The sequence below is a fragment of the Phasianus colchicus genome, chromosome 7 (assembly GCF_987193195.1).
Source record: "Phasianus colchicus chromosome 7, bPhaCol1.hap1.1, whole genome shotgun sequence".
Lineage (NCBI taxonomy): Eukaryota > Metazoa > Chordata > Aves > Galliformes > Phasianidae > Phasianus > Phasianus colchicus.
In genome coordinates, this window is record NC_143442.1 from 12,502,730 (window position 1) to 12,530,634 (window position 27,905).

At 38.8% G+C, this 27,905-nt stretch overlaps 1 protein-coding gene across 2 annotated transcripts in view; it reads left to right on the forward strand.

The window, feature by feature from the left end:
* Positions 1 to 246: 246 nt before the first annotated feature.
* The window catches only part of CNTNAP5 (contactin associated protein family member 5), a 253,462-nt gene continuing 225,803 nt past the window's right edge, over positions 247 to 27,905 (forward strand). Inside the window, exons 1-2 of one of the 2 annotated variants that reach the window (XM_090143720.1) lie at positions 247 to 362; positions 530 to 1,030. In XM_090143720.1, the coding sequence (XP_089999846.1) occupies positions 955 to 1,030 (76 nt within the window). In that variant the 5' untranslated portion in view covers positions 247 to 362; positions 530 to 954. The remainder of the gene's footprint in view (positions 363 to 529; positions 1,031 to 27,905) is intronic. The other variant, XM_090143721.1, reaches the window with a different exon arrangement.

The window sequence follows — 27,905 nt, forward strand, 5'->3', positions numbered from 1 at the left end:
GTGTTTGCAAGCATGCAGGGAGGTGACTGCAAACAGCACAAGGTGCTGCTCTGAGCGTGCTCTAGCTGCCTGCACACAAACCACAGAGAAAAGCAAAATGGTTTTAAACTTAGCTTTCCTTTACCCTCCAACTTCTCACCCCTCTGGAGGATAAGCACAGCTTGTCCACTCGGCTAATCAGTCAATCAATCAACCACAAAATCCAGCTGGGTGGGAGGCTGCGGTACTTTGCACGTGGTTCTGGTTCTGGGAGCACCCATCAGCCCTGTCCGGGGCTCCAGTTGAACTAGGTGATCCGAGAAGCCCTTTCCAACCTTAACGATTCAGTGATCCCCTGGGGGTGATGCCGAGCACCGGGACCTGTAAGGATGTATTAACACTACATGCAGTAAGATATATGAATATATTATTTGAAAGGAAACAAACAACCGAGCTGAGGGCACTTTAAAAACGTTCAAGCGCGTTAAAAACGGCGATACCCGGGTGGGAGGGAGGAGAAAATTTTTTTTTTTTTTTTCTTTCCCTCCAGGCATCTGATTTACTCCGTGACTCTGATGCTTATCAACAACGCGTGAAGATTGCAATAAGGATCCTCCCTGAAAGGCGAGGAGGAGTGACTTCCAGGGGGTTGGGAGGAGGTGGAGTGCAGCTCTCGCCTATAAGGAGGTGCCCAGCGCCCGGTGCCGCTTCCAGCTGCAGCTCGCGAGGTGCATTGCCGCGGCGGCAGCCGGGCTGAGCGCTCGGCTCGGGCGCTGCCGCCGCTGTTCGGAACGGCTCCCCGTACCAGGGCCGCCGTGCAGCGTCTCTCGGCTGCCCCTGCACCCGGACTGCCTGGATGCTGCATGGAGTAAATGAGCGGAGAAAAAGGGAGAGCACAGAGGCTGAGAAGCGCTCGGAGAGCGAGAGCGGGGGAGACAGGCGGGCGTCTGCTGGCTTCCCCCCGCTGGGCTGAAGATGGATTCCCCAGCCCTCGGGGCTGTCGCTTTGCTGCTAGCCGGTTTTTGGCACCTGGGATTAACCGCGACAAATTGTGAGTAGCAGGCGCGCGCGGAGTTCTCTGGTGTTGGGATGGGGGTGGGCTGGGGCGTGTGAAGGGAGAGAAAATCCCCTGAAAGCTGAGGTTATTGCAACGTAACCTCTAAGAAAGTTAGCCCGGCTCCGGTGTGCTAACCGAGCTCAGAAACGCAAAGTTGCGGCCGGATGGAGAGACTGGCTGCTCGCCGCCGTGGGCGTGCGAGCAAACGGGAGCCACTAGAACCTGCACTGCCGGCTTCTTTTTGCAGCCGTTACTCGCCCTGCGCCGGCTGCGGGACGGGGCCACGCGGCAATGCAAGAGGATCGCTCCTGCATCCTCGGTCGGGGCTGCTGGATTTGGGCGCGTGCAGCCGCGCTTCGACCCGGAAAGCGGCTGTAGGGCAGCGCGGGTGCCGTCGGTTCTCGCTTGTCGTTCCTCTTCTCTCTCTCCAGCATTCTGGCTGGGAAACCGCGGGTCACGCCTTTCTCCTCCTTTTTTGTCCTCTCGGAAGTTTCCCACGCGCTAAGGGCGGTGCCGCCGGGGTCCGCCCGGACGGGGCCGTCGGGGGGAGCGGAGCGGCGCGGGGCGGAGGCGCCGCCGGGGCGCGATAGCCGCCAGAGGGCGCTGTTGTTCCGCCGACGGCGCGGGGCTCTGCTCGGCCGCTGCGGGGTGCGGCCCCGCTCGTGCCCTGTGTGCTCCGAATCCAACTTCGGTACTGAGCAGGGCCAACTTCTCTATTCCGTCCGTTTTTCATTCCTTTCTTCCTTTCCCTCCCCCCTTTCTTCTTTTCAGTCGATTAAATTATGGTTAATATGTTTTAATAACGTTCCCTCCCGCTAAATGGCAGGCGATTTAAGGCTGAAGCTTGCCGTTACTGATGCGGTAATAAAGTTAATTCCTAACACTTAAGAAGAAACTCTGCATTAATGAGTTTTAGTATTTCACGGGTGACAGCTTAATTTCCCAGTGCCAATAAACATTGAATACGCGCTCCTTCCTAAATATTTAGGAGTCAATCTTTTTAAAGCATAATGATCAATGGTTTTATTATACTGTATGGCTTTTACTTATTCATTGCTCCGTGAATTAGCACAGAATCGGCTGTAAGCACTTTCCGAGGAGCTGAGTGAAGGAGCCTGTGAATCTGCAGTAGCTGCAAGTTCCCCAGAAACCTCATTAGGTTTGGAAGTGCAGATATCTGTATGCACGTGGACCTCAGTAATTGCCAGAAATTCATCACCTTCTTAAATAAATCATGTGTGCTGCATCTCAGGAAAGCTGGAGATGTTCAGGGAACGTTGGCCCTTCCTCAGCTTTGGGCTAACAAATCTCATAAATAGTTTGAATGATAAGTACGGAGGAGTGCTACAGGATATTTAAACAGCTGCATTGGAATGTCATTCTCGTACGGTTTTTAAGCTCCTGGACATGCCGTGCATTTTCCAAAAGAGGAAATCTCCAAATTTCACAAATGGAAACCTTAGCACAGGCTGCTGTCAGGGATCATCTAAGTGCTGTTTCTGTGCCATCTTCAATTTGAGTAGTTTGGCTGAAGGAATCACGTTCAGATGTTTGTTTGCTTGTTTATCAGTGAGCCTTTAACAGGCTCTTTTCTGACGAGTTCTGCAAATAAGAACAGAATGAGAGACAGATTATTATAGTGGAGAAGGAATATGCTTCTGGGAGGCAGAATGCAAGTGGTTTAGTTTTTCCTGGATATCTAACTCAGCACTAACTTAAGAAATTTTTCTCTTGCTTCTAAATTAGGAAACTCTAAAAAAAAAAAACAAACAAACAAACAAAAAAAAAAACACAAACAAAAAAGAAAAAATCCTGATTAAGTCAAAACATTTATTACCACTAATATGTTTCTAATTTCTTCTTTGCAGAGTTTGTAATTAAACAAAGAATTACTAAAGAAACAGCTCTGAAACACAGCTATAGGCTAGGGGTCAGTAGACATCATTAGAGAAGATCAGAATTCCCAAATGCTAACAAAACCAAATAATTTCCTCCCAGTTTGCTGCTTGTGATTAATTTGTGGCATTAGGATTTCTCTCCAGGACACTAATTACTAGAAAATGGCTATGTATACACATACATAATATTGGAATGGGTTATATACAGTATCTGGTGAAACTGGAATTTCTGCATTCATCAAGTAGATAAGAAGCTCCAATTCCTCTCCTTCTGTGTAACATGTCAGTTGCCCTTTACGGTGCTCTCTGTGACCTGGAAGCATTAGTAGCTTTAGTAGCTCTAGATGGACGGTTGTTGAGCTTGGCTTTTGTTTTTCCTTTTTCCAAGTGAGGTGGAAATGGGCTGATGCTTCTTCCTGTTGCCCTGAGTAGCAGTGCTAGTCTGTGTTTGCAAAAAAGAAATATGGATCATTCCTGGGTTATGGTCCTCAGTCTGGTGTTTGTTTCCTTTTGTTACCTTACACATTCTATCCCCCTCCTTTATTTATCTTTCTTGACTGTTCTTTCCTATGTGGCAAGGAAGATAAAGCAGACTAAATCACCTCCTGGAGAACTGACACCTTCCAACTCTCATTGCTGAACTTATTCTCAGTAACAATGGCATTTCCATTTCTAACACCAGCCCTCTCCTTCTCCCACAGAATCACAACCATTTCTTACCTGAACAAGAGGCTTTCAAACATTTTAATTAAATCCAGTCACGTCTGTCAGCTGAAGATACAGAAATCCAATGTGTGTTAGAATTCCAATTTCTATTGAATTTATTGATATATGTGGACAACGAATGGTCCACTAATCTGCTGCAGATTTAAATCTGGCCTTAGAATAGACAGTCTTTTCAGTTAAGGGGCAGGCATCATGTATTGGTCTGTCTATTTATCCTGAAATAGAAAAAATGTTCTTTTTGGATTAGAAAAAAATCAAATATTTTTCTGGAAAAGCAGCCCTTGTTTTGGTAGTAAGTGTTAACTGATGATTTCAGTCTTCCTTTGTGGTGATTTGAACTGACAATATTCGTGTAGGAATCAGACAATTGTAAGTGGAAAAACTTAGAGGGGAAATTCTGACTCTAAATATTAGAGTCATCAGGCTCTATTATTAGGGCATCAGGAGGTGTATTTGGGAGTTGTAACAGCATGGGTGAGACCTCTCAGGTCAGCATTGATAAAGACAAGGGGTCTGTTAAACAGTAACCTTTATATACCTGTGGTCAGCAATGCTAAGTTTTGAAGAGATCTGCTGAAAAAGGGAGAACATTGATCTTCAGATTGTGGTCTGAGGCTTATTTTCTTGGAGGCTGAGTAAACAGAATCAGATGCACATCTCTGGTTCTTCCTCTGCCTCTAGTACTTAAGCATTCTTCACAAGAGACAAGTATTCAGATGTGCTTTCTTTCTCTTAGCTTCACAAAGGGAGAAAAAAATCTATCCAAATGTTAGCTTTTTCATGCCTTCCCATGCAACAGTGGAAGAAATGAAATTTCCTAGGAGACAGGCTGTGAATGCCATTGCTGCCACAGTAAAGTCTAGTAAGGCCACTGCTGATCAGTGCCTCTCTTGCACGTCTGTCACTATCAATCATTCAATCAGTTTGACTCAGCTAGCCCTTGTATGCTTTGGATGGGCTTTCCTCCAACTGCAATGGTTTTTGCCATTGCCAGCCCGCAGGAGTCTTTTCTTTTGTCAGTGGGGAAACTGAGTCAGTGTATCCTAAGCATGCGTGGAGATAGATACTTAGATTCTCACATTGATTATACATTTAAAACAAGTCCCTTGAGAGCAATTGAATTGGTCCTGTTTGGTGTGATCTTGTCCTGTGCTCTTTTGTGTCGTATTCATATTTGCCTAGCTGCATATAATCACTTCTAAATCCATAGTTTATTCCCTTCTTCCTCTTTCCCTCCTCTCTCTGCTGATATTTTCAGCAAGTGGAGCCCAAGTAGCTAAATACTGAAACGAGTAAGAGTATGAATGCAGTGGGAGCATCACTTTGTAAAGGAGGAAGTAGCAGCAGACCATTTAGCATGCCTCCACGGTGTCAGGAAAAAGTAAAAACAAACAACAACAACACCAAGTTTTTGTTACATGTTGCTGAACTGGTATTATTGATAATTAATTTGTTTGTATTAATCTTGTCTCTGAATTTTCTAATTGCCCTGTCCATGTTCTTGTGAGCTGACAATACCATCTGTTCGCTGGATCACCACAACTGATGATGTTTTAAATAGTGAAAACAATGCAATGTAAAACTGGGGGGGAGGAGGGAGAGGAAAGAGTTGCCAAAGCAATGATATATTGATTTATTTTATTATTATCTGCTCTGTTAATCAGTTAAAAAAAAAAAAAATTGGGAGTTCATCATGAAGTGATGCAACTGCACTTCTAAAAGTGATAAAGCAGTTCAGATTTCAGCTATTTGCTCGAAAAATAATGGAAAGTAATGTAGTAAAAGAGAAAGGAAGAAGCCATTTATAAATGTCATGAAGGAACTTACCTGATCTGTATACCAAGAGAGGTGAAAGTGTTTTTCTGGCAGAGGTTTTGCCTCTGTGTAATACTCTCTACATTTTAAAACCATGTGTTGAAACTCAGATAGCGTGGCCCATTTCCTGCAGAACTTCATGCTTAGAGATAGTCAGAACATGATCTAAATAAAAAGCAGAGGTTCTTCTAGGTAATGGTGCCTTTTATTTCACCCAGTTTCTGTTTACCATAATGAATATGCCACCAGTCCTCAATCTCAAGACTCCATTGTAGCCCCTGGAGCCTGATCCTGCATGGGCACTAATAACCAAATGTACCAGAATGTATGTGTGCTCCATACAGTGCAAGAGAATGTGATGAGTTCATGGACATCTGCAAGAAGATTTTTCTTCCATGGTAGAAGTTGTCTGTGGAAAAGAGATGGTTGTTTCACTTTTTTTTTTTTTTTTTTTCCCCAAGGGCTGTCTATCTATTTTGGGGCTGTTTCTCAGATGAGAGAGATCTTAGTTTCAGGAAGAGAGGTCAAGAAATGATTTGAATGGCTACAGTGATGCCAGTGCCTTAGTTACCTCTATCAGTGGCAGTGCGTCTGTGTAGATTTTGTCTTCATCTTATGTTGGTGCTAAATTAGGGGGGAAGTCAGGCTTATTTAGGTGTCTAGTGAATGGGGGTGCAGATGTTCTTTTCAGGTGAACAAATGGATTTCCCTTTGGTTCAAGTTTTACTGAAACTGGCTCTGGGTAACAGAAGCTTGAGGAGTTGTTTTGTCGTGATGATTACCTAAGTAAGTAACTCAAAGGATTATTCAGCAGCATCATTGTGATTCATGATCAGGATTTTGGCTCCAGGCTTGTATTGGTGTGTTTGTATTGGGCCAGGGAAGTCCTGTTTCTGGACAACAGAACTGATTCACCAATGAGTTGGGTGCAGGTGCTGGAGACTTTCTGGGAAGCGTTTCTTTACTTCCCTCCTGTCTTAGTCAACTGCAGACACATTACTGCAGTAATTAGTTTTATAATGTGCCAACAGTATTTGTGTTGCACTGCACATCTCCAAATCTGATATTATGGGATATTCTCAATATGGTTTCTTAGCAAGTTTTCCCTGTTATTGCTACTAAGTTTGAATTGCTTGTTCAATGCAGTTCTTAACTTGAAAAGGCTTTTAGTGGCCAGTGTTAATGCACTCTTTTCCAAACCATTAATTGTGTGGATTCTGTGTAATCTTTATGGAATAAAAAAGCACCAAGATGCAGTGGGACACACTGGTCTTCTCTCGATCTGGTGCCCAGAAGTACCCAAAAATGTTCAGTAACACATGTAGCAGTGGAAACTGCTACACTACATGGTATCATGGTGGGGGAGACTTCCCTTTTGACATGATTGAGTCTGGCACAGAGCCTCAGAGCATGAAACAGAATTGTATGCACTACTAACTGTTGTGGCACAGTAGGAATTGTAATGGAAAGGAAATAAAATACATTTTCATGCACAGTTCTATTATATGTATTGAGAAGGATTGAGTGTTGGCCCTTAGGAATTCTGGAGCATAAATTTTTCTTCCGAAGGTGCTCAGTGCACTGTGTTGCCAATATAGTAGTAAATAATAATAATAATTTTCAAATGGGTAAAATCCTCTATTTGTTCCCAGCTGGGCTATAAGGAGTTGATGAATGCTGTACTACCTGGATAAGAATTGGCAAGTTTCATTTACTTCTGCTCTAAATGGTGAGGTATTGTTCCTTGATGACAGTAGTTCTTCAGTGATGACAGCTCATCAGCAGTCCAGGAACAGAGACAAATGCCATGTGATCTATGTCAACGGTGACATAGCTGTAGTCATTCTCATCTTAGTTCAGTGATGTCTCTATATGTTTGGACATAAATTGCCCTCATTTCTGCTGTAGGTGCTACAAGCCATTGCTCTCTGTTCTCCTTCTAGGTCAGAAAATCAATCCACTGAACGTTAACAAAGCTGTTGTCTTCTTTCTCTTCATGCAAATTTATCACTGGAGCAGCAGGGGAAAGGCATTTTGTTATTGGAGAATATTTGGCATGTCTGTAAAATTATGCATATGGAAAGTAGTTGGAGATGGAGACATTTCTTTGCAGAGAGGCGAGGTCACAAGGGATCTTCTCCCAGTTTCACCATTACATGTGGCAGCTTCCTAATGCACGGGAGGAGGTCTGAATTAATGGTCCAAGTGAGTCATCAGTGAACCTTTAGGAGTAACACATGCATTTATAGTAATCAGGATTGATTTATGAAAAGGACAAAAGGGACTAAATATGCTCTGAAAATGCATGTTGTAGCTTTTCCACCTCCACCCCAATGAATAATTCATCCTCTTTTAGTATCCATGAAAACAAAAACACTGTGCAGAAGAACCCATTAGAAAAGTTAATCCCACAAATGGTTGAGCACAGAAAATCAGCTTTTGTTTTAAAAGGTAGATTTACTCAAATCTTCTCTAATTTGATTTGCCAGTGGGATATAATTTAAATCAAACAAGTTAGCAGCATCACTTGCTATATGAAGATCTAAATATTTAATAGATGATGAGCGGCTGCCCCACATGATAACGAGCCATGGAGCACTCTTCTACAGTCCTAAAGCAAAGGGAATGCTAAAACCAACAGAAATTGCATGGTCCTCAGGAGCTAAGGTGCATCAAAAACTACTTGGAAGGGAGGAAGAAGCCTAGAGCAACACCAAACAATCAAATAAAAACTGATAAAATATGAGACTGGACATGTGCTATCCCAGGTGGGCACTTGATCACTAGACTGCCCTATACTTGGGACAGGTGTTTGTGTGAGCACTAAACAGAACAGCACAGAAAAAGGTGGAGAGGCCTTACATAGTGTCCTTGGATTTCTTATCTGTCCTGAAGTACTCAGTTCAGTCTGTGTGGTTTTGTTTACTTATTTATTGTAAATTTTGTATCAAAATAACTTTCTTTTTAATTTTAGAGGAAGAACCTCCTTCAGCAACCCCTAGCAAGATTAAACAGCTATGACATTTTTCACAGAGACTGTTTGTTTGGAAAAGAAAATGAAAATTTGATGAATTTCAATCAGATGTAGCTTGCAGCATTCAAATATTTATAGATTATCAAATCCCCTTTTCCCAGCTCTGTTTCTTAAGTGCAGAGCTCATCTTATATGTAATATTAATTCTCATTATTTTTGGACAGTTATTCACTGAATTTGTGTTCAAGACAGTTCATCTAGGACCTGGTCGAAACTCCATGAAAATGAAAGGAATGACTCTTATTGAATTTCAGATCAACTTTCCCTCAGAAGGCAGATTTTCCAGTGTGTAAATCCTTGTTATTGTTCTCCTGTGAGGTTTATTTTTCTTAAAACCTGTCTGCCAATGTATGCAATATGAGGTGTGTTTGTACCTGTCAGTACAAAGAACTATTCATTTTCCTGATGGCTGCTGTTCTTTTGAGTACATCATCTAAAAGTGCTTTGCTCTGCTCTTTTGTCAGATTTTATGCCAACTTTGTATCCAACTCTCTGACAACAGAATAAGTTAAAGTTGCGCACCTTTTTGTATTCTTTATATATATATGTATATACTAACAGCAGTTAGTAGAAATATACATATTTATATAAATAATATTACATTATTCTGTCATAATCATTTTTGCATGAGCATCACAGAAAATACTTTAAATGTTCTGAAGAGCAGATAGTCTAAAAGATATTCTTGGTTCTCTTTCTTCCAGGCAGGAGCCTGGTTGTCGGTGCTGTTGGATGGACAGATAAAAGCTTACTGCAGCCTGCAAACTGTATAGCTAGCTTTAATAGTGTTATGTACATGGTGTTGCTTATCACAGTGCTCAGAAGTCTGCGTAGATACATTTTAAAAGTTTCGATCTCACATTTTTGACTGCCTCCTTGCTCTGAAGAAATGTATTAATGGTTATTTCTATTCCAACATTTGTGCTAGCCTCATCTTGAGCGTGGGTTGAGCCTGTACAGAACAGGGAGCTTCTCAGGCACTTTTCTGATTTTTCTGGCCTGGTTTCCTAGTGGAGAACTACAGCATGATTTTTGTGCTCGACGAAAGCCACCAAAAATTTGTTTTGCTTTATCATTCAAGAGAGGCACATTGGCTTGGAAGCAGGTATCATGGGCTGAAGGCTAGTATTGTCAGTCACATTCCTGAGTTCCAGATGCCTCTCAAATATCTGTAACATTAGGCATTTTAACCAAAACATGAGATTTATTTGCAAATTATAAACACTTTTCTTGAATTTTGCATTTGGTAGCTGGTGCTACCCTCCAGAGCCTCCTTCAGAGAGGCTGTGCATGAGTCCAAGTAATCTATTTACTGCACCGTTATGAGTTTGGATTACAATCTTCTTACACACCCACATTTTTCAGTGACAGTTTTCAAAAGCCTTGACTTTTTTTAGACTGCTAATGGAGATGTGCTTTTCATCTTTACTTTTGCTCAAGAGCTACTGTTGGCTTTGTTGGGCAAGGTCAACCAGTATGAAAGATGTGTTCTACTTTAAGACCCCAGCAGAAATGATAAAAAAAAAAAAGGATCTTTTTACTACAGTGTAAGTAATTTTCTACTTTAGAAGGAGGTAGTAACCTCCATGACTCATCTCATTTCAAGACAAATGTATGCAATTTCACTTGCTTTGACAGGCTTGATCCAAACCTTACCAGTTCTGTCATTGGGTCTGGACTTCAATGACTTCTGTGAATTAAATAAGGAAGTCCTTATTTGACAGCCTTTCTCTGATTACAAGCAGACAGTGAGTCAGAGCTATAATAGAACAGATTTTCCTCCTACCCTCTACAACCCCTAAGCCTTAGTACAATGTGATGTACAATGCTTGTTTTCTCAACTTCATCTAATTAGCACAGGCACAAAGGTCACTATTCTAACACCTGACAGACTTTACAAGGCAACACCACAATTACAAGTGCAATTATCTGTTTTTCTACTGCAATGAAAAATGTAGCATATGAAAATTAGCATAAAACCTCTAAATGTTAGGATAAAAGATGGATGTTACAGGAGAGAAAGGCGTGGGTCTGCTTCTTGGTGTTTTGTTTTGTTTTTTTTTTTTTTAAGTTTCTCTAGGTATCTTTATGTGACATGTTTAATTGCTTTGAGCTAGAGTGTACCTGATTTATCTCATCATAATTAAATATTCATCTCAGTGTATAAAGAGTACACTAGCAGTGATTAGAGAAAGAGACCCTTATGCCTAGACTGATGTAATACAGGCAATAACACTCTTGGTGCACTTCTTTTAAAAGTACTTACAGTACCAACAAAAAGTCTTGAAACCATTGTAATCTGTACTATCTCTCTATAGAGACTTTCCTAGGGGTCTGTATGCAGCAACTTTTAGGATCTCCCTGTAAACTTACAGATACAAAGTGTGAGAGCTGTGTGGTTGCCTGTGAGTCAGGAATTTTATTTTTTTATTTTTTTAGTACTGTTCCCTTCCAGCCATTTCTATATGGCGTGTGGGTAGAGCTAACTTGCCACTGGTGTTAAGCTAAAATCTCTTGGCAGGAATAGTGCATTTATGTTAAGTTTAAAGAATAATAACCAGTTAAATATGACTATAAAGTAACATCCTGATGTAGCCAAAAGAAATGCACAATAGAAAGGTTATTCCCTTTTATTTCTTACATTAAGGGAAACTATAATCTTAGCTTAGACAGAATTTAGAGCAAATCTATAAAGTCATGTTCAAGCTAAGCTTTGTAAATTCCAAGACAAGCACTTATTTCAGTATTCAGGCAGGGAGAAAAAGTTCACAGCTGGAAATGCCTCTTCTGTACCACGAGGTGCACATAGAATAATTGATTTTGACTCCTTCAAGATAGGAATGGGTTTTCCGTGCTTCAGAGTGTGAAACATGGGCTCTTCATCCTCATGGTAGGATTTCCTTGTGTTGGTGATGATAGAAGTAGAGTCTGCTCTAAAAACTACTTACAAACACATCTGCTGCTGCCTCTGCATATTCATACATTACTGTTCTGTGTTGTCTTTGAGGACTAGTGAGAACAGACAGGCTGTTGGTTTGCAGGGCCTAGTGTACTAACTCACAAACCTCAGGGAATGGAGTTTTTTTTTCTTTTGGAACTCTTAACAAAGGGACAGTAAGCTTACTAATGTAGTTACTAAAGCAGCAATGTTTAGTTCTTCTTAGACACCTACAAGCTCTGTAGAGTTGTGGAAATTCTTCAGAGTAATGATGATAGAAAAGCCCCACTCCTTCACCAATTCTTAACCTACTTTTGAGAGTAAGTATATGGAAGAACGTGGGAAATATTCATGATATTCCAAGGCTGTGCTAATCAGTAAGCTCTTTTGTTTAATTGAGGCTATTCTTGTAGGAAGCAGAGTACCAAAGAGAACATCTGAGACTATACTAGTATTTTTAAAGCCAAATGCAACAGTAACATTTTTTTTTTTTAATTTGTGATAGTTTTTTTTAGAGTGATAAAAATTTTTTTTCCTGTAATATTCTCATATATACTGGCAAAAAAATCTTATCCTTTTACTTAGCGTAAGTATTATGAATAAACAGCATGTAACACGCGGCCTCACTTCATTCTCTGGAATGACCAGGAAGATCAAAGCAAAGGCAAACAGTCATCAGTTATGCAAATGAACAAGGCTTAGAGCAAAGCTGCCTCTGTTAAGTCAGTAATTTGATGGGTTGTTTTTTGATTAAGCTTCCCTGGAGGGAAGGAAAGATTTAATTAAAAAGAGATTCAAGAGGAATTCAGAATAGTAAGTCATGTCTTTTTCATTGTTGCCAGAGTCTTGGAAAGTTGGTGGCTGCTGATGGAGCTGCTGAGGTGCCAAGAGGAAGGAGGGGGAAATAAGCCCACTTCCTTTATAAGTTTGGATCTCCCAATCTGCGCTACCTACTGTTTTGAGTCTTTTCTGCTCTTCCTGCAATATATACTTTATATACTTCATTCTTTTAATGGCTAGAACAATTTTAGTGGTAATAATTTGCACTGGTATTTTACAGGCAAGTAAAGTACTTTTTTCAAATGGATATCAGCTAGCAATGGCAGAAGAGGTTGTTGATCAGTCTTGATGAAAGAAACAAGAAAGCAAGAGAGTGCTCTTGTGGTTTGAAGGATCTTTGGGGGAAATCATCTTCATTTTTTCAAGTCGCATTAGGTTTCTGTTCTTGGTGCTCTGTTTATTTAATATTTAAATATCTGCCATTCTAGCTTCAAAAAACTAGTGGCTACAAAATCTCATTAGGACTCTTGAAGTTAAGTTTTACATTATAAATGTGTTTCACTTGAGCCCAGTGAATTTAATTCTTAGTGTATCACTTACAAATGTGATAGGGTGTTTTGCAGAGGTACACAGAATGAACTGAAGAGTTCTCTATATGCTCACTGAAACCAAATGTTCCAGTAAACAGTGTCAGAATCCAGAATGGTTCAACTGGAAGAAAAAGGTTTTATTAGTAATTCCTACTAGTCTCCAAACATTAAAATTTACATAGAACTGATAAAAATAAATTCTCCCTCTTCCCCTTCTTTTAGGAGAATTTGACTTTTTTTAAAAAAATTTTCATCATCAAAATATTTCTTTATTTATCTTGAATTGAAATAAACAATGTTGAAGCCTGTCAGTGGGATATTAAATCCTCAAAATATGCTGTGAATTGAGCAGTCAGCAGAAATCAAGAACAATTTCCTATTGTAAATATAAAACTTCATAGTATATAGGTATACCCAGATTTTTCTTATGGATTTCTATGTGTGAAATTATCAGTACAAGATGTAAATTAACAGTGAAGTTGTATGTGTATGTAACTTCAGTTCTTTGTATGGAGCAAGACAATATTTTAGATATTGCTTTTACAGAACCCATTTCTTTGCAATTATTAAAGAAATTGTGGTGGAATCAAAGAGTTTCCCAATTAAATAATTCATTTCCATTTTAATATATATGTTTTTATTGCCTTCATTATATTCTTTTCTTTTGGGGAAAGAATCTTATTCTCATCTTGAGTAGCTTCAATATTCTGTTTAATAAGACATTTACAATTTTTTAAGATGAATCATTAGGTTTTTGACTCTTGCATGCAATCCTTTCAGAGTATTTCTCTAATTGTGACTTTCTAATATTTCTCATTTAATGATGTCTAGTAAGCCTTTAATGCTCTGCAATACCAAGTAAAAGATGTTGTGATTAGCTAGGAGAATTTGCTTTGATTAAATTCTCAGTTTTCCACCATGCAATTCATACTCAGGAAATTTTCTGTGGCATGAGGGGTGGATTGTTTGCATTGATTTGATTATGCTTTTATTGATTTGATTATGCCCCATATTAGGAATACCAAAGAAATTGCCTAAGAAAGGACGGGGTGGCTGTTTATCTTGCATCATAGCTTCATAGTTAGCCTTATACCTTTTGAGCTATCTTCTTAGGAGGTTGCTGCTTTTTTTTTTTCTGATACGAAGAAAGATCAGATCCAGAGGAGCCTTTATGTAGGATGTGGGCTGTGATTCATCTCTGCTTTCCCCAGTACCATTTAGTGCATTCTTTTCTGTTTGTCTTCAGTTCTACTCTTGCTTGTTCTGTTCAACCCTCTCATTTAGTGACTAATCTCAAAGTATCTCAAAGCCAAAGAAATAACGTGGTGAACTACTTTTTTTGCCATCATCTCTTTAATTCTCATCACTTTTAGGTGCAGTAACACTGTCCTTCTTGTCCTTCAGGCTTACCACCACAGGTTCCCTGTAATTCAGCCTGAGTATTAATCTTTTTACTTCTGTCCTGAAAAGTAAATACAGCTTTCAGCCTTTCCATGTTGTGCAGAGGGAGACAATCCTGCTCACCTACTATTGGGTAAGATTAGTAGATAAGATGTGAAGTGATGGCTTATGATGAAGTCTACATGAAGCAGAAAGAGGCAAATCTGAGTCTTCTGATATAGTAACGAAAAGTACCAACGACATTCTTGATTTAAAGGAAACTGCCTTCCAAACAAACATTCACAGCCCCATTAGAAGAAGGAGATGCATGTGAACTTATCTGAAAATGCAGATCAGGTTTGCTTATCTTCAGGCTAAATGAGCAGCTCATGGAGAGGCATCAGAATCTGCTTTATTTATTTGCTTAAGTCTAGCACCTACCTACTGTAACTACTGCTTATCTGGCTCTGGAAAACCCTTTCTTCCGAGACATGAGGTCCAGAATCTTGTAGAAATGGGTGATGCCCATTTCCTTTGAATGCATTTATATTTGCTTATGGGTTGTGTGTGTATGTAGATAAGTATCTACCCTTCATATATAAGTACAATTTTATATATATATGTACTAAAAAACATACATATCATTATATATATTTTACATGACAGCTTTCAGGTGTTTATGTTCCAAAAAGGAAAAAACAAGTCTCTTCTGCTTCTTTTGAAACACAACCTGGGCCCTACTTTGAGATACGTCACATGTAGTATCTCATCTGAGGGGGGGGGGGGGAACAAAAAACAAAAAAAAAACCAAAAAAACCAGATTCTGAGTTTTAAATTCATGGAATTAGCATGCTTTAAAAGATCTTGCAGTTAAATCTAAGACATAAATAAGCTCCCTGCAGGCTATTCCTGTTTGTGACAAATATATGGTGGTTTTATGTGGTAACAAGAATTTTAAATCCTGCATCTAGTATGCTGGCTGGACAGCAACATGATTAAGAAGAAGAGATTTCTTGTGTGGGCTTGAACAAATTACCAACTTTCTCTGTGCCCCAGTCCCTGCTGGAGCTTCCTACGTGCTTTTCGGAAGCACAGACAGTGGCTTGGCAGTGCTTAAATCACCTTTTCTCCCTAAAAAATGCTGACTCAGGCCATGAAATATTTGTCAGGGGATGTTTTAACACAACGCAGAAGTTATTTGCATTATTGAACTACTAGTATTTTCTTGTTTCCTATTCTATTTGAATTAAAATCTTATTATGCAAATTATTTTTATTACAATTTATGTTCTGTTTGAGAGTAAAGTGGGAAGAGGCTGATAACATATTCAAAATTAAATTTTTACAAGAAAGGATGACATTACTTTCTGGATCTCCTCAGAAGTATCTTTTGTAAGATAAGCTTTATTTTTTTTGGTTTGGTTTGTTTTAAAGGAAAATTTGGTGCAACGTGAACTATATAGCAAAAGAACATTAGCAGAATTGTGGTTTATATATAAATGCAGCATGATTATAAATATGCAGTTGCCTATAATATAATTAATGTTTATTGTTAAGGAAAATTAATGGATAGAAATATTTTAATTCTCACATTCAAAAATTCACATAATTTTTCCTGTCTGCCTGATGGGAAAGTAGTGCTATACCAGAATAGTGAGAATAGAATATGAGACCAGTAGAGTAGCCTGAATATTCATAAGGACATATGTGTGTACACCAACACATCTATACATTGTGCTTCAAAGATCAAGTGAGAGCCTCAAACCAATAATTCAGAGGCACTGTGCCAGTACTTCTGTGTACTATACCTCCATACATATTGCTTGTAAATATCCTACAGCTTACTTTGCTTGTTCTTGTTGGCAAACACAGGGCTTAAGTGAAATGATCCACAACTACCCTGGGGTCTCTCTCATGCTTGCTTTCCTGACTTTATACAGTATCTTATTTTTCATCCCTAATCTCATTACCTTGCATTCTCTGCAGGGAGCTGCACAAGACTCCTATCTGCCAATAAGACAAATCCACTTGTGTTATTTTGATTTCGATTGTAGTGTCTCCTCCATTGGTGTGTGTGCATGTGTGTCATCAAGACAAATACTGTCAGGATGAACTGGGGAATATTTCACAGTTGGTATCAGTGAAGTTACTGCTATAAATTTTTCCTTTCCTGAGCTCTTCTTTGAAACATGCCTTTTTAGAGTATTTCTAATAGGATTTTGCCTCCTCTCGTTTCCAGTCCTATATCGTTTGCCTTGGCAGACTGACTGTGCCAGGGATGACTCAAAGTGAGACATTTGGCCAGTAATGTCTTTTCTTTTTTGCATTTCTGGCAAGGAGAAAACAGCATGGTGGCAGGATTTCCAAAATTCTTTTCTGTTAAGTAAGCTGGCCAAACAGGAATCACATCACATCTCAATTGCTTGCAGTCTGAGTTATGGAAGGTCACTGGTGTGAAATGAGGAGTATTTTTCTCCGTATACTGTTTAGCTCTGTCTTCAGTATTTAAGTATGAAACTCAAGCTAAGACTTTGGAATCTCTTGAGAACCAGGAAAAAGAGAGATCAGCTACTGTGAGTATGAAGTGTGTGGAGCTGTATGTCTAGGAGATGTTTTTCAGGAGATAGGTCCAGTTTCAGAATCTGTGGCAGGAAATAAACTTGTCCACAGTGTGAACAGCAGTATTCATCTCATTAAAAATAAAATAAAGTAAAATGAATCTTCTAAATGTTATTTGAAAACAAGATGTAAATTTTGATGACCCCTTGCTGAGAACTATCTCAAGCAGAGCTAAATGAAGATGAGAAGGAAAGGGAGGTGGTTTTAAATCCCCTTTATTTTTTCATAGGGACACTGGCTTTGAAAGCCATTAACAGGGCAAATGTATGCAGAGAAAAATCTGCAGACAAATACTTATTTCTGTAATGCACAGAATTCCACTGTAAAGATGGACTAAGCATGTTTCAGAGTATTTTTACATGGGAAGGTTTGGTAGTTGGAATGAAAAGTTTTGTTACTGATAAATGAGTTTGATTGTTAATAAGTTTAGGCTTTTCATTTAGCTCTATTTTCAGTTCAAAGAGCCAAAGTCTTAGGCTTCCTCTTTTCCCTCTCTATTTTTTTGCTTTACTTCCTTTCACTTTATTTCTTATCTTTGTAATTCTCTCAGAGCTGTAGTAGTTTAAGAAGAGAATAAGTCTCTCCATTTGGAGAGAGGGAAACAGAATTAGGAAGAAATGACTTGTTTTCCACTTCAAAACCAGTTTCCATTTTTTAAAAATGAAAATTTGAATTCAAATGGAAATACACCAAACAAGAACTTGGGAAAGGAAGCACTTTTTTTTCTTCTCCTTGTTTATTCTTTAACATTTATTTGATTGTTTCTGAAATGCATATCATAATATTCTCTGCCAGTAGCCTACTAACAGCCATAGACTTGAGCATTTTTATCAGACAGTGGATTCAGTCTTGTATCAGCAAAGTGACTGGAGATTTATCAGCATCATTTTAGCATGCTGGCCTGATCAAGTGATGCTATAGATTTCTGTTTCTACTTGGCATTATCCTTTATGCCTTGCAATTTGTGCTATTCATGTAAATCGTTCCCAACAATGGTTTTCAAAGCCAAATTTAAACATACCACTAAACTATGGGAACAGAGAACATAAGCTACAATGAAATCCAAGAAGTATTGGATCATGTGATCACCTTCAGCTTAGAAATACCTAATGAATGGTAAATGCAGTTCAGTTCAGCTAAATGTTGAATAATGAGCTCAGAAACAATGATGAAAGAAAGCTGATCTGATGAAGGGCTGGCAGCACAGTAAGTGAGGAATAAATGAAAGGGAGTTACAAGAGACACGTCTCCTACAACTTTGGAGTAATGATTGAGGTTTGCTGCAAAGCAATTGCTTAGGAAAAAGAAATGTGCAGCCAGAGGAAAGCAAACCACAGGATACAAGATGTTTACTTGTGATTCTGCAGTAGTGAACTGAGAAAACTTTCAGTTGTAGACAGGAAATATGCCTTACATGTACAGTATAGGTTGTTTATATATTTTACCTCACAAGTTTATCTCAATCAACAGAGAGAAGGGGAGCTGTCAGTCAGCTTAATGAACAGTTATAACATCTTCCTTGGGAGGGAGAAGAGAACCATCAACTGGTGGCTGAGTGGGTCTCCAGGTAGCTCGTAACCCTCCAATTAGTATCGCCTGCATGCATCATTTGGCATGGAAGGGAGTGGATCAGCACACAGTGCTCTCAGACCAGATTGGGTACAACTCAACTTATCCCCTTTTTCCTAAGTGCTTTGGGCACTACCTGTGTGTTCCCTTTTTGGCACCTGGCTCTCTCCCACTAGGGATTTTACTTTTTTTTTTTCTGCCATCCAGAGCCTGTTAATCTCTTCCTGGCACTGAAAATCAGGCATCCATCCATGCATAAATGCTTCTGGGTCCAGGAGTTGAAGTACAGCTCTCCTTTCCAGCGTACAAGAAGCCTCCAAAATGATAGGGATTAGTCTCACGCTTATCATATACCAGGCTGGAAAAGCTGGGGGAAATGGGTAATGAGCTTCTGAGCCTGATGTCAAGGGGGAAAAAAAAACCCAAATTATTTTGGGTAGTGTTCATATTGAGATAGTTTAATTAATGCACCTGCCTCAGCCTCATTTTTATGGCCTGTGTACTCTACAATACTCTGTTCTCTGAGTATAGGTTTTATTTTCCTCCTTATTTCTTCTCGTCCTTTTTCCATGCTCTGGGGAAACAACAAAACTTCTGAGGCAATGGAAAATTTCAGTGTCATTTGGGATGAGCTGTGGTACTCAGTTACTCAAAATACTTCAAACAGGATGTGTTTCTTTCTAAGATTTTTTCCTAAGCAGTATTTAATTAAAATTAATATTTCTGTGAAAGACTGTAATTACAAAACATTTTGCAATGGAAACATTTTCCACAGGTAAATACATTTTTGCTTACTCTTAGACATTTTCAATACAGCTTCCTTCAATGAAGCATTTTTTGTTAGACTGAGTCTTTTTAATTGTTGTAAAAGTCTGATGTGCAAATACAACTCTGCCAAACACTGCAAGTGCAGATCAACTCAGCAGATGGAAAACAGAGGCACATCAACACTTGTCTTTTTTTTCCTGGTGTCTGCAGAGTGGACCTGCTTGCGGGATCAGACCAAGTGTGCTGATGCTCAGAGATTCAATCTCAAGGATACAGCAGTGCAGGAGAAAGAAGGTTGGGAATTAGAGGCAACATGAGTTGAGGAAGCAGTCTAAATTGTAGTGGAAGTGGTAGTAGGGAGAGCAAAGGCAAATAAAGGATCATACATGGGGAGAAAAGAATAAAAACAGCACAACGTGATATTTAATCTTTTCTACATTTCTCCCTTTCCCTACCTCTAATCCTGTGACATGTCTCTCTGAGACATTTCTTCATTTAAAAACCCCTTTGTTGTGCTGTGCTATTAATGCTCCTTTAGCACATGCTTTCTCTGAGAATCATGGACATCTCCATTGAGCCTGTCAGAGGCTTCAGGGTACCTTAAGTGAAGCAGCAAGCTCTTGGCAAGGGTTAAACAGACACCAACAGAGTAGTACTCAGTTGTCAACCCCAATGTGCTCTGTGAGCAATTCTTTAGAAGCCTTAAATTGGATATTTTCTTTTTCCACTGCAGTCTCTTACTTGTCTTGTAAGTGTGTGAACTGCAAGCAAGAAGACTGTCCAGCTAAAATATAATTTGCTCTGCATGGTGCTGAATGAATAATTTATTGAGCAAACAGTTTGAGTACAGCATATCTAAGCACTTGATCAACTACCCTTAACTTTTTGTGTGGGTGACAGGGGAAGCTGAATGAACTTGATACCATCACAAAGCTGATGAAATAACCTAAAAGTAACAAAATTATTAGACCTTCTTCCTCTAAATAGTCTCTTGTGTGAGCCAGGATGCAGAGAAAATTACTCCATTCAATCAACCTTCCAGTAACTTCATTTCAGGCCTTATTTATATATGTATAATTTTGTCTTTGTTAAATATAACACTTCTTTCTGGGTATGGAATTGCAGGTACTTATTGAATAAATTTAGAAAATACATTCTGTAGAAACTTCTGACATTCTGATGTGTTATATTTATCAGTGCAGGAATAGTGTTTGTGTCAGTGATGCTAGGTATTCTAAAATGCATTGTGCATAAAAATTATTGATCCTTTCTAGAAGCCCAAATTATTTTTACCTTAGCCTCAGGCTCTATTAGCAATGTGGAAAATTGAAAAGGGCTCTCAGAAAAAACTAGCATGAGATTGAAACTGCAACCAAAGACCTGTCAAGTAGAGAGATACTTATGAATTATAATGAGCATGATCTAAAGATGACATTATCCTTTAGGAGCCTGGTTTAAATCTTTCCTCCTGTTGTATGACTCATGAAGTCCCTTAGAACAAACAAACCCAACCAGTTTAAGAAATGCATTTAGAAGTGGTGTACAACAAATATAGAAGGGTTTATGGTATAATGGGCAGTAGGAATAGGGCTGGAAGGGTGCTATAGGAAAGTCTCAAATTATAAGGCTGGCACAGGGATTCAAGCTGGCTTCAGCAGAAATTCTCTCTTACATATATTATATATACATATTGCAGGACTCTCACTTACCCATTTATTGATATCCATGTAAACATTTAACTTTGATGGAAGGAGGGACTGTTTCAGACGTTGCCTGGCCTTGGCTGCATACTGAAGTTGCATGTGGTCTGAGGTGAAAGGAAACTTGTCTTTTTCTGAGGGTTTCACAAATACCTTCTGCAGGGCGGCACATTAACGGCTATGTTGGCACTCACTAGTAATAATATGAGGAAAAATATTATTCCTGTGAAATATGACTGGATCTTTGGGTGACATTTTGACAACTGGCCACTGCCTTCATGAACTGGCTATGAGCACTATAAGCACCTCTCAACAGTATTTCATACTGAGGAAATCTTATTTGTAATACTTTATTTGGCCTTTTTGTTTGCGTATTCAACTCATAAATATAGCTTTTTATTTCAACCTCCCCCCCCCCCAAAGAAAAAAAAAACCCACAAACGTTTGCAGAAGGTTTACAAAGCACATTTTCACTTACCTTAAGGAATACACTAAAATTGACCAAACAAATAGACTTTTTACGAAATTGCTGCTGTGTTGACAAATGCAGTGAAAGCAGATTCCAAACCTTTTTTTTTTTTTAATCAGAAGAAGGATTCTATCAAACTTCCACTATGTACTTTTGTTCTACTAATGTTGCTTTATTGGATGTCTTCCAGGTTATATCTGTTTAGGTTTGTTGCCAAAGGAAACTGTTTGGTTTTACTGTTGTCAGCACTGTGGAGACCGTGTGAATGTAGAAAGATTCACAGGATTTTTCTCTGCTTCCATGCATTTGAGAATATATAAATCAGAAAATTGCTGGCAATGAATTATGCGACGCAGGAGATGCTTGGTCCTTTCCAGTTTCTATTCCAAAATCAGTATGTGAACAACCAGTTAGAAAAATCTTAACTTGCAAGGTATCATGCAACCCATTGTTAGAAAATAAATGCAGAAAAACAGAGTTTTTTTTTTTGCCACTGCTTCCCTGGGTACATCTCAAGTACTAGTCCAGTCTTCTAGTAGAAAGAGTTTAGTACCTCCTGGAGTTACTTCCTCATACCATACAAGTAAGTGCTTCTTTTGGGAGTAATGTATGAACTCATGATGCACCTATGTTTAGACAGCTGTAAACTATTGATAAAAGCTTGCCTAAAGAGCTGATCTTACCAATTAAACTGTGATGCATTAGACATACTGAACACCAGTTATTTTCCACTGTTACGTAACCCAGTCAAAATTTCCTGTGGTGACTGAGCTGAGATTTGAGATAGCTGAGATTTCTCCATTGACTTTGCTTTTACACAGCAAAGGCATAGAGTCTAGCCCCATGTGTTTGCCTGGAGGTGAGACTGGGGAGAGATTTAACTGTCTTGTTTGGCTATTTGTTGCTTATCTGCCAGATGGGGATGGTGGCTATGCCAGGGAGGAACCTAGCTCTCTGGCAGGGCTGCTGTCAGCTGCTCTGTCCTTGAGGGCACTGAACCTCATGTCTGTCTCCATATTTATGTATACAGAGGTAAGTAATGGTGCTCCCTGTGTGCACACTTCTACTTTTGATTGTGAAAATAAATATTTGGGTATGAATTTCAGAATCAGAGACCCAGTAGGCATAATGATACACACTGCTTCCTTTTCTGCTTTGTTTGAAGGTCTTCAAGAAAAGATCTTATGTTTGCATCTGTCTAGTTAGATGTTAGACTAACAGTATCTACTCTGATGAGTTACAATACTGAAGAAATGTGGTAGAGAACTGCTGTTTATCTCTTTGTCAATACTTAAACAGATACCTTGTTTAAGGAATATTTCTAAATGGCTAATTCAACTGTTTTTTTTTTTTTTTCAATTGTTATAATTATTTCAAAGTTACATGCAAACTTCCCACAGGCTTGCTAAGAACATATGTGAGATAAAACCTTTCATTTTGTGAAGCTAAGAAAGTGTTCTATAATACTGCCTGCACTGAGCAAAGTGCTTTGCTCTGCACATTACTCTTCATCTCCTGGTGAGGAGTAAGTTCCGTTGCTCTAAAACAGTCTCTTTTTCAGAGGGCAATGGGAAACCAATCTCATATTTAGAAAGCTCAGTAAAGAATCTTTTTCAGACATTAAATTCTATGGGAGGATGTAATCTCAAGCTTGGGGAAAAATGAGGTCTTCTTGTCAGGTTGCATCTTATCACTTGGGAAGCCTTTATCAGGGTAAATGGATAGTGTTGTAATTACATTTCCAAAACCTTTCCCCCAACAGAAAATTATTTTTCACTGATTAAAATGTGGTTCTCCTGATACTGACTTGGTGCTTGGAACTAATTTTGAACAGCTGCCAATAGTTGTATCATTTCATCTTTCATTTTCCGGCCACTTTAAATCATGTTCATTTGTTAAGAGTCTTTCAATTCCTGATATGCTGTCTAAAAACAATGAACTTCTAAATCTTGGATGGATTTCATCTATTAGTCATATGAATAATTTTGTCATGATCTGTAAAGTGTAGCTTGACATCAGTGTTGAAGTCTACCTTGCTGCGATTTGAATTGTGTTGAAACAGCTTTGCCAAGGCTGTGCATGGAGACTTTGACCTTGCATGGATGTCAAAGCCTCATGGGCGAGGCTCTTTGCACAAGTCTATCCTGCTTTGAATTCCTGCATGCTTCATCCTGCTGTTGAATCTTTTCTGTAGTCAGAATTGCACTTCTGAAGATGGGCCCTGCCCTTGTCTATGGGGACCAACACAGAGGGATAGAAATACAAATGAAGGGCTAGGGTCACAGGGGTCTGGCCTAGGTGATGGCTGTCATGCTGCTTGCTGATAATTTCCTTGTGGAAAAGTTAGTGCATCACTAACATCAGTGTCAGCTGTTCCCCTAGGGACACCATTGACAGCTCATCTCTGCCAAGGTGAAGCTTGCTCTTTCTTACTGAAGAAATTATTTCAAGGTAAAAGCTTTCTTTAAAGCAGCTTTGCCTGTAATAGGTGCTGAACATACACATACTGAGGAATCTTGGAGTAGCATATATGCGAGAATATATGCTTTTATTTTTTTCAGGTACATTCCCAATGTCTTCACTTCTAATCAAAGAGGAGCAGGCTGATGATGTTCAGTTGTTCCTAAACCCACCTGGTAGATCAGCAGGCACGTTCTACTCTTTTTCCACGCTGTCCTATAAAATAAATTATTTACTCATTAGTTATGATGAATTCTTTGTGGCTATTTTGTGCCCTGTTACTACGGCGTGTTCAAATAGTTAGGAAACAACTGTTAATCTACAAGGATTGTTAATGATCTTTTAGTTGGAGAAAGTTTGGTGAGTGCTGGAATAGATGTTGCTGTGAGCTATGCGGAGGAATTCCCCAGCCAAGGCTAGCTGGATTTTATCATTCACTTTAGTGTCCAAATACAGTTGTTCTGCCTCATAGTAGTGACGAAACATAGTTTATGGTTTTTCATATTTTGCAATTGGCAAGTTTTATGCAAGTCATAACTGGAACCTCATGCAACCGCTATTTGCAATCACTTAATGTTACATCAGTATTCAATAATGTTCTGTGGATCTGGTAACGTACCACTGGATGAGGGTAAAACATGCAGGAGAGCAAAGAAGGCTGACAAAATCCGTATTATTTCAGACAGTTCTGAAGGATTAAGATAACTGAAGGAAAATTTGGAAAAAGTTGATTTTTTTATTTTTTAAAAGAAAAACTTCTGGATCTCATTAAAGTATACATTTGTAACATCTTCATATCTAATTAGTGATGTTCTTGCTGTTACTGTGTGCAACATCTTATATAGACCTGAGACTTTTACAAATTGCTTCTTAAGTATAGCTGTTGTTAGATTCAGTTTTGCAGATAAAAACACAGAGAATATTAGGGAAAAGTTTGAGTGTTGTTACAATTTAAAATAAATTTTAGGTCATTTGGGCTTTAGGTGGGAGATCAAGGCATTGTGTGAGTTCTGAATTCTGGGAAAGTCAGCCAGCGAAGTGCATGGAGGGGAAACACTAAGATTTCAGAGGTCACACAGTAAAAGAGATTCCTACTTCAAGGTTACTTCAGTACCTGAGTTTTCAAGTGGCTTGCTTTAAATGTCAAGAAAACAAAATTTTTTCATTCTATTCCTGATGTCCCCCTGTTGCATAGTTTGTCAAACATTAAATTGTACATATAAAGTACTGTAGATTTCTAGTAAGAATTAAGGGTTCTGACTCAAATTGAACTCCATATGTAAGAATTAAGGGTTCTGACTCAAACTGAACTCCATATGTGAGCAAGAGTTTTTCCTAAATATAAAAAATGTATGTTCCTGGCACTGCTCTTAGTCTTTGCTTTTTGGCTATATGAGGAAGTTTATCTTTAAAAATAAATAACTAAAATGGCAAGAAGATACTGTGTAGTTTTAGCTTAATGAGATTAAAAATCTTTGCTTCAGTAATCTTAAAACAGGGAGGGGAAAAAAGAACACTAGAGGACACAGATGATAACAGATGCCATGCTTTCATGTAGCTGCTCTTGAGACATTTTTCTCCCCAGTTTCTCAATATCCTGCATTTCAAAACATAATGGGATGAAGGAGGGAAAATTTTCATGTTGAATTTTTGCTAATTTGTAAAGGCCAAAGCCTAACTAATGTACATTTCTCACTACAGTGCCTCAGCAAGTTCATGTGGCTGTTCATTCGAAAGGCTCATTAGGGACCTAATCCATCTCTCATGCTGCTGTTGTAATGAAAGTAAGAGTTACAAGGACAATGAGATTTTCTTCATTTAGGGAAAAGAGGTGCAGTGCTATTAAAGCTCTCACCATCCTAATTAAGTTGTGGAAAAAATATGAGTAGAATCTTTATGGCATTTACATTAATTGCACTTAGGCTGTGGTTAGTAATGATGGTTTCATTAATGTAACAGTAGTTTTGGAACAATATACAGAAAGTTTCCATTAGATGAAATGCTACTGCATTCTTTGTATCTATTAGCTGGTTAGCCACAGAATGAATTCTGTAAGGATAGTACATAGACAAAGGTTGACTTTAGGCAAGTTCACTGGTATTTTTAAACAATGCAGAATCTGAGTTGTTTTTTTTCCTTTTTGTTTTTATTTTTAGGGGTTGGGACTGGGGGAAGGGGAGTGAAATTTACAAACAATAAGAAGTACAGAAGTCTTCAGCACAATGAAGCTCATGGTTATAACTCAGAATCTGATAGTTTTTCTTCTTCTAAAACTGATAGCAGCAAATTTCACGAAAATTTAGAAGTCCTGCTTAGAGGTGTCAGGTTTTCTTCATTGTCCACGTTCCTGGGCTTTGTATGTCTGGTAGTAAGGGCTTTTCAAGAATACATTTGAGTTCCTTTGAAAAATGGCAGTGATTTATAAAAAGAGCTTTAATATGTTGAATACATATTTCATACATTACAGGTGGGTGTGAGCTGGCTCGTCACAGAGGTGGGAAGCATACTTAGTCTTTATTGCCCATTTGACATATTTATATTACCACACAGATACTAACTAATAATTTCCATAGCTCTAAGGTAAATTAATAAATGTTGTTAATCCCTTTTTTGTACAGGAGGAAATGGATGAATTGCCTTGATCCTTGCAGAAAAGGGATAGAGCCATGGACAGAATCTCAGTTATTACTCACGCATAACCTCATACCATTTCATTTCATCCTTACTATCTAATGCATTGAATAGACATTCACAATGTAAACAGCTGTGTCTGCTGGAAATACCAGCCCCTTTACTGTAATATTTTTATGTCCTTGGGCACTATCTTTGTGACAGCTTCACTTCAGTGAGTTCACCTGCCTGGCCTCACCGTGCTGCTCTGAGCAGGACCAATTGATGTGGTCTCACGCCACAAAGGAAGAGCAAGGGCCTCTTTGCCTCCTAAGGGAGAGAGATCATCATGATGGCAAGTGGTGACAAGCTGTGGGGACAAATGACATCTAGACCCAGTTAGCCTAGGAGAGATAACGTAATTCTCGTTTAACAAGTTCTTAAAAACTTCTTATCACCTGTGATTAACAAACCTATTAACAGATACTGTTGCAACACTCAGTCTACTAAGTGTAAAGAGTGTAGTGCACACAACATCTGTTTTAATTTCTCTTTCAAGTTTTGTAGTGACACAACCTCCCTTTTTGATTCAGTAGTATCATGTTTGGTTGTGTTAATGTAAGTTAGCAGTACTAGAAGGAACAGACAGTATCTTCTTAAGGCAGATTCGTGACTGTAAAGATGAGTTTTGGGAAGTCATAGAGATTTAATTCTGCTCTACTTATGTTCATCTTCAAAGTCAGTTCTCTAAGTTAGAAAGCTGTGATCACATTTACTAAGTTTAACCTGAAAGTTTTGCAAATGAGATGACATTCATTTTGAAGATAGTAAAAGGTGGCCACATCTGACACCATTAAAAAATCTGGAGTAGTTTTCAAGATAGACTACATATATAGCAATTTCATTGAGAAAAATACTCTGTAATCACTGATGTACTACTTATTCAGAAAACAGTGGAATAGGATCTATTATGCTAGCCCCTAAAGAAGTTCTTCCTTAAATTGGTTATATGTTTACTGCTATGGAGGGCTTCTAAGAGCCTTTCCCATCTTCTTGTGGTTTTACTTTCACAGTAGCAGAAAAGATAAGGAGAGAAATCAACCTATGCCAAATATTTCTTCTCTGCTCTTCAGGTTTTTATATGCCTAATTTCTTCTCAGTCATTCTGACGTTATGGAGTGTGTGTTAGAAGCAGCTTAAGCTATGTCTGGAACTGACAAAATTGTTCATTGAAGGAAATCTATGCAAGATGCCCCAAATTCTTCTCTCATGCTGCTCTACCTGTAAATAGACAAGTGCATTATAGGGACTTTGAATTTTGTTGCTTTAGGATTTCTGCTCTAGACATGGAACTGCAAACCCCCTTCAACAGAGCACAGAAGTATTTGCTTTCTGCTGCTCTTTTTTCCCTTTTTTTTTTTTTTTCTTAGCTTCTTCTTGGTACTCCTACTGCTCATATAATGAGATAAGTTTATCAGAAGGGAAAAAGTGGATCTTACAATTACTATCAGTAA